The sequence below is a fragment of the Furipterus horrens genome, unplaced genomic scaffold, assembly GCF_987537825.1.
Source record: "Furipterus horrens unplaced genomic scaffold, mFurHor1.1.pri manual_scaffold_5, whole genome shotgun sequence".
Lineage (NCBI taxonomy): Eukaryota > Metazoa > Chordata > Mammalia > Chiroptera > Furipteridae > Furipterus > Furipterus horrens.
The window spans coordinates 179,696,096-179,709,123 of NW_028327175.1; the positions used below are offsets into that span (position 1 = coordinate 179,696,096).

General features: G+C 43.1%; 1 protein-coding gene across 6 annotated transcripts in view; it reads left to right on the forward strand.

The window, feature by feature from the left end:
• Positions 1 to 12,708, forward strand: part of MARCHF8 (membrane associated ring-CH-type finger 8) — a 135,304-nt gene extending 122,596 nt beyond the window's left edge. For 5 of the 6 annotated variants that reach the window (XM_090278386.1, XM_090278391.1, XM_090278390.1 and 2 more), the window contains 5 exons: positions 6,376 to 6,458; positions 6,702 to 7,547; positions 8,940 to 9,120; positions 10,956 to 11,103; positions 11,507 to 12,708. In XM_090278386.1, coding sequence (XP_090134512.1) covers positions 6,376 to 6,458; positions 6,702 to 7,547; positions 8,940 to 9,120; positions 10,956 to 11,103; positions 11,507 to 11,811 — 1,563 coding nt within the window. In that variant the 3' untranslated portion in view covers positions 11,812 to 12,708. The remainder of the gene's footprint in view (positions 1 to 6,375; positions 6,459 to 6,701; positions 7,548 to 8,939; positions 9,121 to 10,955; positions 11,104 to 11,506) is intronic. The other variant, XM_090278392.1, reaches the window with a different exon arrangement.
• Positions 12,709 to 13,028: the final 320 nt, after the last annotated feature.

Consider the following 13,028-nt stretch of genomic DNA (forward strand, 5'->3'; position numbering starts at 1 on the left):
TTGGTTATAGGCCCTCCCTTTTCATTACTTTGAATACTTCTTGCCAGCCCCCTTCTTGCCTGCAAAGTTTCTTTTTGAGAAATCAGCTGATACGTAGTCTTATGGGAACTCCTTTGTAGGTAACTTTCTGCTTTTCTCTTGCTGCTTTTAAGATTCTCTCTTTCTCTCTAACCTTTGGCATTTTAAGTATGATGTGTCTTGGTGTGTTCCTCTCTGGGTCCAACTTGTCTGGGACTCCCTGTGCTTCCTGGACTTAAATGTCTAGTTCCTTCGCCAAATTAGGGAAGTTTTCTTTCATTATTTTTTTCAAATAAGTTTTCAGTTTCTTGCTCTTCCTCTTCTCCTCATGGCATCCCTATGATTCGGATGTTGTCACTTTTGGAGATGTCTCAGAATCTTCTTATTCTCTCCTCTTTTTTTTTTTTTTTTGTTGTTGTTTTTTGTTTTTGTAATTCTTGTTTCTTTATTCTGTACTGGTTGACTGTTTATTTCTTCTTTATGTTTCAATTCATTGATTTGAACTCTGGCTCTCTTCCCTTCACTATTAGTTCCTTGTGGATTTTTCTTTATTTCACTTAGCGTAGCCTTCATTTCTTCCCTATGTTTTTGCCATAGTCAGTTATTTCTTTGAGCATCTTTTCCACCAGTGTTTTGAACTCTGTCTCTGATAGGTTGACTATCTCCATTTTGCTTAGCTCTTTTTCTGGAGTTTTAATCTGTTCTTTCATTTGGGCCCTATTTCTTTATCTCCTCAATTTGGCAGCCTCCCTGTGTTTGTTTCTATGTATTAGGTACATCTGCTTTGACTCCCCATCTGGGTGCACCTGTTACATTGTAAGGGGTGGAGCCCTAGGTATTTGTCACCCCAGAGCCATCTGTTTCGCTGCTTTATGGTACTGTATATGGGAGAGGGGTCAGAGAGGGAACACTGCTGCTTGCTCCAACCCACCCCTTTTTAAGCCACTTCAGCCACTTCCAGCACATGACAGGCACTCCTCTAACTGCTGACTTGGTGGTGGTTCCCAGAGTGGGTGGGCTTGGGTATGTTACAGGACTGGGGGCTTCTTTAAATGGACTCTTCTGAGAGATGGGCATTTTCTTCTGCTGTCCCAAACCCCACTGGTTCTTACAGCCAGAAAATATGAGGTTTTATTTTCCTGGCTCTGGCACCCTGGGCCACAGGATATGGCCTGGGTCTGGAATTGCTCCCCAGGTGTCCCTCTGTCTTTTATCCACCACATGTGAATGTGAGACCACTTGTTCTGCCCACCACCACTGCTGCCTTGCCGCCTCCGCCACATTGCGTCCTCTCCACCCGCCTTTTCATCTCTGCCCCTCCTATCTGTCTGGATGAATATTTCTTCTTTAAATCCTTGGTTGTCAGACTTCTATACGGTTTGATTTTCTGGCAGTTCTAGTTGTTTTTTTGTTTTGAGATTAGTTGTGATCCTTGTTTTCGTTGTGTGAGGAGGCAAAATGAGTCTTATCTATACCTTTATCCTGGTTGGAAGTCCTACTTAAACTTCCAAATGCATGTCATTTTTAAAATGAATTTGTGTTGAGGAAATACCTGTTCATGCTAAAAGTGGTGTAATGGTTGAAAAAGGTCTCCATAAAAAGTCAGTGTCCTTTTACCCAGGGTCTCAGCTCTTCCATCTTTCAGAGAAACTACTATCAGGAGTCTTTAAGAGTGTGCACTCTTCCCTTGATAAGAGTGTCTGCGCATTGCCAATGTACACAGTGTGGCTCTTCCCTCTGCCTGCCCCCTCCAGTCCACCAGAACTGGACACCGGGAACTTTCCCTTCTTTTAATGACTGCCTGGCATTCCTTTCTATCGACATACCTGTATTGAATCAATCAGTCCCCAAGCCCATCGAAGTTATTCCAGTCCTTTGCCACCATATGCATGAGGATGAATTTCTAAAAGAAGAATTGCTCTATGTGTATGTGTAATTCTGAGAGAACTTGCCAAATTGCCACTTTATAGTGATTCACCAGTTTGGTTTCCCACCAGCAATGTATAAGAATGCCTGTTTTTCCACACTTTTGCCAACACAGGTATTATTTGTTTAAAAAAAAAACAACAACACCTTTTTGGTTGATGGCATATCTCATTATAGTTTTAATTTGTATTTCTCATTGTGAGAGAGATTAAGCATCTTTTCATGTTTTAAGAGCCACCTGTACTTCCTTTTCCATTTTTTCTATTAAGTCATTGATTTGATAGACTATAATTTGAGGCCAGTTGTAAACATGAGTCATACTTGCCTCTTAACCTTACTTATCCATTCCATTTTCAAATTCCTGCTAGCTTAAAAGCAAACAGACCAACCAGACTATTTTTTGTGGCCCGACACCTGTTGATGTAAACTTCTGTTAGGGACCTGAGACTTCAAATGTTACAAGTAGCTTTGCTGGTAAAAGAAAAGAAAGCCCAGTGGTAGTTTGCAACAGAGAATAAGGAGGAGGTGGTAGAGAGGGAGGTTGTGAAGTAACCCAAGTGGAAGGAATAAGGGAAGGAAGTTGAAGCAAAAGCCTGAAAGGTAAGGTTAGTGTTCTGCTCAGATTGAGAAGTCTACTTGATAAGTCAGTTAAGATAGCCCTTCCAATGGCAGTAAGTTCTCTAAAAAGGAAACAGAGAAAAGGGGAGTGCCAGCCTCTACCAAGGATATGTGGAAAGTTTTTATATGTATTTGGCAGCCTTGATTAAAATCATTTAAAGCAGTGAGTCTAATAGGAAAGGCAACCACTGAGTGACTTGAGTATAGCAAAACAAAATGTGTAAGAGTAGTTGTCTTTCTTAAGAAGTAAAATCAACTGGGATTTAGGCCTAGACAGGTTTGTTTTGGTATAATTCATTACAACATTTTACAAAGAGGGGATTTTTATGAAAATGTTTTTTGTACTGAGATTGCTTTACATTCCTTGTCATGACAGAAAGTCTCTTGCTTGAGAACCAGCCAAGAACTTCAGGAACTGAGAATCTAAGTTTTTTCCACATATTTGAATTTTCTTATTAGGAACATAGGACCTTTTATCATATGGCCCTATTGTTGATCCTTAAGGAGGAGAGGGGCTGTTCTCCTGAGCAAGGGGAGACACAGAGTCTCCTTTTCCCTTGGGGCCACCCCCTGGCCACCTGCCTGCTGCTCCCAGGAGAGCTGTCAGTACTCTGCACTCTGAATGGACACTCATGGCCCTTGCCTTGACTTGACCTTGACAGTTCAGCCCTGGAACCATGGTTGAAGTTGTGGGCTTCAATTTTTTGCTGTTGGTGATCAGGCCAGTGTTTTAAATCCTCATAGGTAGGTTGATAGATTTTACTCAGCATGATACCAGTAAAGTTCTGTAAAGATGCTCAGCTGTGCTTTGGTGAGCTTCCCATCTGAGCCCTGCCTCCTCCCAGTACACTGTCCCTGGTAGGGGCCTCACTCTCCAGATAAGGTCCTACTTTCCTCCAACAGGGCTTTCCTTCCCTTTAGAATACAGGAAAGTATACCTGCTTTCAAGAGATCACATCTTTATCTAACAGGAATGAGATAACTAGGTAATTCCCTCTGCCTTCTGAGGGAGCAGTGTACTCTTTCATCCCTTGTGTGGGAAGGGGATGGTTTAGTACCTCAGTCTGAGCTACTAAACTTGACCCAGCAACATAGAGGAAAGAGAGCTGACCTCACAGTATTGTGGGGACAGGATGTGAATATAGCTGGACATTCCTGTCCTCCCTTCCTTCAAGGTTTCACTTCTTCCCTACAATACAGCATGGCCAACTTGTGGCCTTTGTGATGTATTTCTGGCTTTGTCTACACATGCTGAACAGAGCTGATCACCCTTATACGTAAAATAAGGGAGCAAGAAGTTCAAGCAGGCTTTCTGTCTCAGAATGGGGTTAGGACTGAGTGTCAGAGACAGGCAGATTAGGAGTTCGGGCCCTTAGTGTAGCTATCCTTACCATACTTCCCTGTAGTGAGTGACAGTAAAGGACCTATACTCATCTTCAGAGTCTAGATAGCAGAGCCCGTGACTGGTTTTTGGTGGGTTGGGGTCTGCCGGAGGAGCCCCCAAGAGTGGAGCCTGGGGTGGCTGTCTGGGAGGAGGGTGGCTCCTGCAAGGAAATGTAACAGCATTCCCACGTAGGCCTAAGACCCTTCTGGCCTCAATTTGATTTAGGAAGAATTTTGACAGGTTCTTTGGGGGTGTCATTTTTATGTCTACAAATAAATTAAACATTAGAATGTTAAGAACTTTGCAAAGAAAATATACCTAATGTTTACATATGTACAATCTGTTAGAAAAATAAATGTAGATTCTTTGGTGACTCGGAAGATGTGCAAATTGAGGAATGCTACATGATTTTAGCATACACATGCAGCATGATAGCATATGACTTTTTGGATGAGGTTTCTTTACGTTGAGTTGGATTTAAAATGTTTACTCTCCGTGCCGAGGAGCAGGAATAATGGTCCATTGAACACCTCAAGTGCCAGCTCTGGTTCTCTCAAGGCTGGTGCATTTTTAAGGGGGTTGGGGGGAGCTTCTAGATAATGGTGCTGCTTGTCTTGGTGGCTCACCCTCATCAGGGGTCCCATAACTGGAGTGCCAGGGTGAAAGTGTATCCCTGGGGGTGGCACTTAGCAAAAGTACTTCTAAGGGTGACCAGCTCTGTTCAGCATCTGTAGATAAAGCCAGAAATATATCACAAAGGCCTCAGCCAGGGAATTGTGGACCAAAGAGCAGGGCTGAGGGCCACTTGAGTTATCCTTGAGAATGTGGAGCAGTGATGTGGGCTTGCTTTTGATAATAGACTCATAGTACAGTTGGCCCTCCACATTCATGGGCTTCACATTTGTGGCTTTCACATCTGCAGGTTTATTTTATTATTATTTTTTTAAATGTACTATTTTTTAACAATTTTATTTATTTATTTTGTATGTATGTATGTATTTATTTATTTATAGAGAGAGGGGAAAGGGGAAAGAGAGGGAGAGAAATATCACTGTGTGGTTGCCTCTCATGCACCCCCAACTGGGGACCTGACGTACAACCTAGTCATGTACCCTGACTGGGAATCGAACCAGCGACACTTGGATCGCAGGCCAACGTTCAATCCACTGAGCCACAGCAGCCAGGGCCACATCTGCCGGTTTAATCAATTGTGGGTTGAAAATATTCAGGGGAAGAAAATCCCTGAAAGTTCCAAAAAGCAAAATGAATTTGCCACATTTGAACACTACCTGATCCCATGCAAATGCAGTGATATGTGGGCACACCCTGCTGTAGCCTATATGCAAATATAGGTTATTTGCAAACACTACACCATTTTATAAAAAGAAGAGAGTTGAGCATCTGTGGATTTTGGTATCCATGGAGAGTCCTGGAATTAATTGCCCCAGATACAAGGGACAGGTGTATTATTTTCATGTGGCTGTTTAGATCGTATGGAGCAGATACTCAGGCTAGCTGTTTTAAGAGAGAAGAATGTACTTCTATGAAGTTGCAGGGTGCTGTGAGGATCATGGAAACTCAGGAATCTGCGTCTTGTTAAGGCCTAGCAAGGGCCCCACAGAGGATGGAGTGGGAGGCTGCAGGACCCTCCTATGGTGGTTTTGTATTCTCAGCTCAGCAACACTCCCTGTTGCTATTTCTCTCCTTACCACTGTATTTCCTCCTCTTCATAAATCTTTTCTCTAATTTGGGCTTATTGACAACCTTTCAGAGTCCCTGCTCTATCTCATGACCTCTTACTACATGTTCTTTCAAATTCAAAATTTCTCTATTATTTGTTTTGATTAGGACTCTTGGGAGCATTTTGTGCTCCCCCACTCTTGGGCCCTAGGTTGAGCTATGGATTGGTGGCCCTGTAGTCTCCCTTTCGTATAAAAAGCTCTGGCAGAGTAGCAGGTTTTGTAGCCCAACCGTGAGGTTGTGAGTAGGAGAGAGTGCTCACATCCTGCCAGCTTTGATTAGGATTATCCCGGGAACTTGCTCTCAGGGAAGCAAGTGCCAGCAGTCACGTACCATGCAGTTTTTTGCTTTTGCCGTACACCTTTTAGTACATGGTTTTGTGACCTATGTACAAACTAATTAAATTTGATGCTTAGGAAATAAATGACCACTGAATCTGCAGCCACTAGATCTGCAGACTCTGTTCCAGAGTCTCAAATATTTCTTTTGCTTCACTTTAACCCACGTATAAGAAGAAAAGGGTGCTGCTATTTGATTTGTTTTGTCTCAGCTTGTAGGGACCTAGTACATGTTACTGATCAGTAAAAAGCAGACATCCTTAGATTCCCTCCGCATTCCCATTCAGAAGGAGATGGTGCTCACAGTCCTCGATTCTTTCCTGAAAACTGACTGGAGGTGTATCGTTGCAGGCTGGGGGTCCTCCGTTGGTGTCGACTCCAGTGTCTGCCTTCTCTCGCACTTCTGCCACACCTTCCAATCAGGATATCTGCAGGTAACACTCACTTCAGATGCTACACTGGTTCATGTTCATCTCAGAAGTAAGCATTATTGTCTTAGGTTCCTGATTTTTCATTTGCTTGGTCAATATGCCTTTGCTCTAAACGGTAGACCCAGATTTGTGTGCTGTTCGCTCACCAAGTTACCACATGAGTCTCATTTCTTCCCTTTTGTGTCTCTTCTCTTTAAAAATTGTTTTTACTTTCTGTGTTTTTATTCCACTATTCTCTGCATGCAGTTCCAGTGCAGTGTTTTCTGAGTGTTGTCACCACAGTCCCATGCAGTCTGCTGTTGTCTTGAAAGCTCCTCAGTCCCAGAGTTCTCTGACACAAGGGCTCACTGTGACAGTTATCTGTAAAGACACATTACAGGCATCAAAGAGAAATTCCAGTGGTTCAAAGTGGGTCCAGGCTGGGAAGCCTGCTAAGAATACCAACGCCAGAAGAACACTAAAGTTCTCAAAATCCTTGAACAATGTGGGTGAGAAGGCCCACTATTCTTTGGAAAAATTTGACTATGTGGAAAAAACTTGCTCTGAAGGAAAATTGATACTCTCTCAAGATCCATGTCTCAGAATTAACAGGTTTCATCACAAACAAAAAAGAACTCTGAATTGCACACCTCTTGGCCATTCCAAACATTCTTGTGTTTCATCCCTATTTGCCAATATTTCAACTGCTTCAGAGGTGGAAGGTGGCAAGGAGGGCTTGCATGTCCCTCTTTTGGAAGAGAAAGCAGATGGTGAGTCTGTTTCCAGAAGCCGGAAACTGCTCAGGTACCTGTTCTCCCTCTCACTTGGCTCGAGTGCCGACAGCCTGCACAGATTCCACGAGCTGGAGAGCTGTGCCGCTCACCTGCATTCTGCCAAGTCCTCCAGCGGGCTAGCAGAGAGCACGGGCTCCTGCTCTGATGAAATGGGAGACGATGACGTCTTTGAGGACAACACATCCGCAAAATCAAAGAACAAGGTCCTGCGGGCACCCCTCTGCTCAGTGGAGAAGGACAGTGACCTGGATTATTATTCTCCCCTCTCTGAACAATGCCCCCCCATCTCTCCTGTGTCCACGTCAGGGGATGCCTGCAGGTTGGTTTGCTAAGAACCACCATTCTGTCCATCTCTCCTTCCCACATCTGTGTAGCCTCATCTTGCTTTAATATGTGAAGTTTCAGGAAAATGAATTACTAGGCAGTTTAGACAATTATTGATTAATAGTTTTCTCTAAAAGAATGGAATATTATTGGTATCATTTGAAAAACCAATTTCTGTGACATGAGTCCCAAGATAGTTTCACAGATGATCAAAGAGGAAGAAGCTACACATATTAAAGGTCAAGCTGATTTTTCTCAACTAAAATTAAGTAGACTTTGCATAAAGAAATTGAAAGAACAGAAGTTTTTCAGTTTGATGGTCTAGATTTTAAGGATTGCCTGCCCCTTGCAGCCTCAATTTTACCCCTTGCTTCACATACAACATGATGTGTGTGGGGACAGGCTGTCCTTCCTTCCCTCTTTTTAACTGGGATGCAGCCACCTCTATCCAGATCCTAATCCCACTTTCCACCTTTATCTCCTCTCATGTGCAGCATCCTTGTCTGGCCCCTGAAATCTTTCAGAATTCACTTTTCATCACCACTCTTATGCCTTCCCCATTGTAGGCTTTCCCCAGTCACCCCTCCTTAGGGTCAGCTGTTATCATGTCTAACCATTTGATCAGAAACAAACAGTGGAGAGCCTGCCCAGAGCCAGAGCCCTGCTCTTTCAGGCCGTGTATCTCTGCTGCTCTGTAGCTGCTGGGAAAGACCATTCTCTTTCTCTAAAGTCCATTTAGTTTCTTGAGGTTAGGTAGCTCTATCATGTTGCATGTACCCTCAATCTTTCAATATAAGAATGATTTAAAATTCTCACTTATTGCTGTGACTTGTCTGCAAAAAGAAATAAAACTGCAGTACCTTATAATGTTTTTTAGATCCAGGAGAGGTACTGTGATTTCTCTGTTTACTCTGACAAAAATGTGTAATTGTGTGTGGAGGTGAGGTCAGTGATTATGCTAAAAAAATTCCACCATCTTTTTAAATCACTGGTATTTTTGGAAGGTAGTGTGCTTGTTCGCTTTACACAGAATTTTTTTTCATATTATTTTAACATTTTAAGTTCTGGAAGATGCTTCCATGTTGTCTTAAATTTGTCTTTCAGTGAAATTCTTAAATCTTAGCAAAAGTGGCTGCTTTGTCATTTCTTACATTATTTTTTCCTCTCTGATGCCAAATGCTATCCAGACTTTCCATGTTGGTGTGGTAAGCTAGAAATTTTTAGTTTGTAATAGTTGTCCTCATATATGTCTATATGTTTTTGTGTTTATAGTCAATTCTGTGATGTTTGTTTTTGAAAGTTTTCTTTGGGGCTATTGACCTTCCATTGAAGTGTTATCTTCCCTGTCATGTAGCCCTCCCTGTAATGACTGGCTTTCCTGCCCTAGGATCTGTCACTGTGAAGGGGATGATGAGAGCCCTCTGATCACCCCCTGCCACTGCACAGGGAGCCTGCACTTTGTGCACCAGACCTGCCTACAGCAGTGGATCAAGAGCTCTGACACACGCTGCTGCGAGCTCTGCAAGTACGAGTTCATCATGGAGACCAAGCTGAAGCCTTTGAGAAAAGTATGTGTAAGGGTACTTACCCTGAGCAGTGCTTTAACCTTGCTGAAATGCGTGCCCCTGAAGAGTGAGCACCTGGGCCTGGATGAAGCCTTAGCTTGCTTGTGTTCACCTCCTTGAGGAGTGGGGGCTGGTGTGTACATCATGTTGTAGAGGTCATTGTTTCCAGGTCTCTCCTCTCAGGAGGAAACTTTTTTACCACTTAGTCATAATGTTTTCTTTTTCATTCAAACTAAGACAGCTTGCCTGTCTGCATCAGCCATTTGGTCCTTGACCTGTTTTGTGACATTTTAGTCAGCATTGACTTTAAATGTGCTAACTCTTCATGCCTTGTCTCTAATTATAACTGTATGTTAGAGATTAGTATCTCTCTGCAGCACAAAACAAAGCATAACATAGTACATTAGCTTGTCTATTCTGTGACAAATATTTAGATGGGAGGGTGGAATGGTGAGAATAGTAAAGAAGCAAAAGCATTATAGGCAATGCAGCTCTCATCAGGCCCTTGTCATTGCTCCTCTGAGAGGAGCCTTGTCCTGCAGTCACGTCCGTGCAAACATTGTTTGTTCAGCATGTCTGTATGTATCCAGAACATAAGGTTTTGTGTGGAATAATAAAAGACTTGTTCTTACCTCAAAATTTTAATATGCAGATTGAAAAGGGAATCATCATCAGATAACAGCACATGATAATGCCAATTATAAATGCTAACTGATATGGCAGTAGAACATACCAGACATTAGAGAAAGAAGGACTCATTGTGAGCAAAAGCTCTGGGAAGTAGTGCTGGTAGCATCATAGAATGTCTGGGTGTTGAAGCAGTTCTTGAAGGCACAGTAGGATTTGGAGGTGGAGCGAAAGAAGTTTACAGAGGTCAGCTTGTCTCTGGAGAAAAGCATACACCAAAAAGGTGAGGTTGAGCATTTCAGGGCATTGTGAGAGGCTTGGACTGAGTATGTCTTAGGAAATAATAGGAAATTGTGGAGCAAGAGAGTATTTTAGGGAAGAAGCCATATGAATATGTACCAAACCATAGCAGAAAGCAATCTAACTTCAGAGAAGTCAGCCATAAACTACTTAAAAAATGGAATCTTCTGGCACTTTGACCAATATAGGTAATCCATGAGGCTCTACTTTCAGCTTCTCCTGCATAGAACCATCTGGAAAGAGGCTGTGACTAGGGCTGGCAGAGGATATACAGTGTTTACACTTTGTTGTTTTTCTCTGCCTTCATATGTTTTCTTCTGGTTCAGAAACTGATAAATGAAAAAATCTGGCTATGTGGAGTGAATTAATGAGTTCCTAGAGATGGGACTGGCAGAGACTGCTTTTACCAGGAACTCTTAGCATCAGTTTCAAGCTGTTGGTGCCAAATTAGCAGAGGACCAAAGGGTGAGCGCCTTCCACCATCACCTTCACAACAGAGTGTGACCCACCTGCTAGTATGTTGTGGCATCATCACCCTCATCTTCCCCTCGCCCATGCTAGTCAGCACGTGAGGCAGGCTCAAAATGTGCAGGTTTTTTGCTTTTTTTTAAAATCAGAACTGAAATCACAGAATTCTTTATTGACTCATTTGATGCCTGCTTGCAAGAATAAGCAGACGGGGTTGCTGGTCATGTTTCACAGCTTATCTCGATCCCAGCTTCTTTTCATTGCCTAGGAAATTGGCTCTGAACAGACTACCAGTACCAGTACCTAGTTGAAGTCAAGTAGTTTAACGGAAACGACTTTGGGTATTTGGGGAAATTCATTTTGTTTGGGAAAGGGGGAGAGGGGAGGATAGCCAGTCTTACTCTGTGAGCCTGAGCTTCATGCTCTGCATGTTGTCTTTGCAGTGGGAAAAGTTGCAGATGACAGCCAGCGAGCGCAGGAAGATCGTGTGCTCAGTGACATTCCATGTCATCGCCATCACCTGTGTGGTCTGGTCCTTGTATGTGCTCATCGACCGCACTGCTGAGGAAATCAAGCAGGGGCAGGCAACAGGTATGTGTTCAGAACTAAAGGGGAGCTCAGTACAGAGGTCCTGGGTAACACACTGGGGTCTATGGATTAGAGTGTTATTTTGGATTGATTTTCAAGTCAGACCTCAATTGTATGGGTTTCTGGAAGGGGCAACCAGCCATCCTACTTGGATGTTTCTCTTGCTGTGAGTAGTTTTGAAAACCCAGTCAGAAGAGCTCAAATCATGAAGAGAGAATCTCCATGTACTGCTTCCTAGAAGAGCAGGATAAAAGGGAGTGGACACCCTCTCCCACCCCTCCTTCAATGAGATAAGCTTTGATGAGTTAAGAATCCATGGGTTATGGGAAGTTCATGAGTTATGTTTTATGTACTTTAGATCTTAAATAAGGTCAGCTGTTAGGCTAACCAGGTATTTCCCTTCCAGGAATCTTAGAGTGGCCCTTTTGGACTAAATTGGTGGTGGTGGCCATCGGCTTCACTGGTGGACTTCTTTTTATGTACGTTCAGTGCAAAGTGTATGTGCAGTTGTGGAAGAGACTCAGGGCTTACAACAGAGTCATCTATGTTCAAAACTGTCCAGAAACAAGCAAAAAGAATACTTTTGAAAAACCTGCACTCATGGAGCCCACCTTTGAAAATAAAGATGGACATGGACTCTATCATTCCAACACAAACTGTTCTCGTTGCACAGAACCTGAAGGCACTGGAGCAGAAATCATTCACGTCTGATTGTGTGGAGGGTATAGTTTTCCTGGACACCCATGAACAGCTGACAGAAATTATTTACTGCCAATTGTGTACCTTTTCTTACATGCTTTAATAGCACGGACTGGACAAGTGACTTATTTTTAATGGTTTCTCTTTCTAAACCCTCCTCATTGAATCTCCTGGAAAGCTCTCACATTGGCTGGACATGTCTCGGTTCCAATTCTACCAGCACATCTGTGGGAAGGGAAGGTGGAGGACTCAGTAACCATGACAGAGAGCTGGCCCATGGTCTCGAGCACAATGAGAGATAAAATGTAAAGCCTGAGGGAAGAACAGGAGCAGGGTGGCACTCAGGCCCTGATGTACAACTCTTCCAGTTGGCAGTAGACCTCACCCTGGAGCAGTGTTTGGGGAAGTCTAGTCATGGTGCGAGGATTCCCCTCCTCACTAGGGAGATCCCAGGGAGGTGAGCTCCCTCTGCCAGTGCTGCAACTTTCAGTTCTCCTGAGCAGATGGGCCATGGTGCTTAGTGCATGGTGGCAACTGATTCACTAAGCAAACAGCACTTTACAAAAAGAGAATCTTTATTTTATTTTATGTGTGTCCAGTAAGGTTGACATTTAAAAGAATGTCTCATATAGAAACCTCTTCATGACATTGATTATATCTTTTATGTTATAACAGATCTAAAACCCTTTTGCCTTTTGTATTCTGAGAAACGTGACATCTAGTCTGTGTCCATTAAAGAGACTTGTGACTGTAAAGCAGAACAAACAGGTCTGACGCTTCCTCATAACATTTCATGGAAATTAATGGATTCTAAATGGCAATTTGAGCTTAATTCCTATGGTTTCAAGCTTGTTTTATGACAACTCTTTATAAAGGGGCCTGCCCCAGACATTTTCTTTTTTTTTTTTTTTTTTTTTGTCAACACTGAAACAGAAGAGCTTATGAGTTCTAAACGAAAGGAAAAGAAGTGAGTAATTAAAACAGAAGTGAGTATTTAAAAACCAGTCCTTCACAGACAAACCTCTCTAGTTTGTACTGGCATCACACTGAAAGAATTATCATGTACCACCCTGGTCAAAGGTCTGTCCACTGTCAGTGCTCCTGGGCTCCTTCCTCCCGGCCACTTTCTGTTTCTGGGAGGGCAGAGAGGCAGGCAGGCTGGCTCTGGGACAAGGGCCAGGAGTGAGCCACAGACTGCCATAGCCCACTGTGTCACTGCCCTCAGCCAC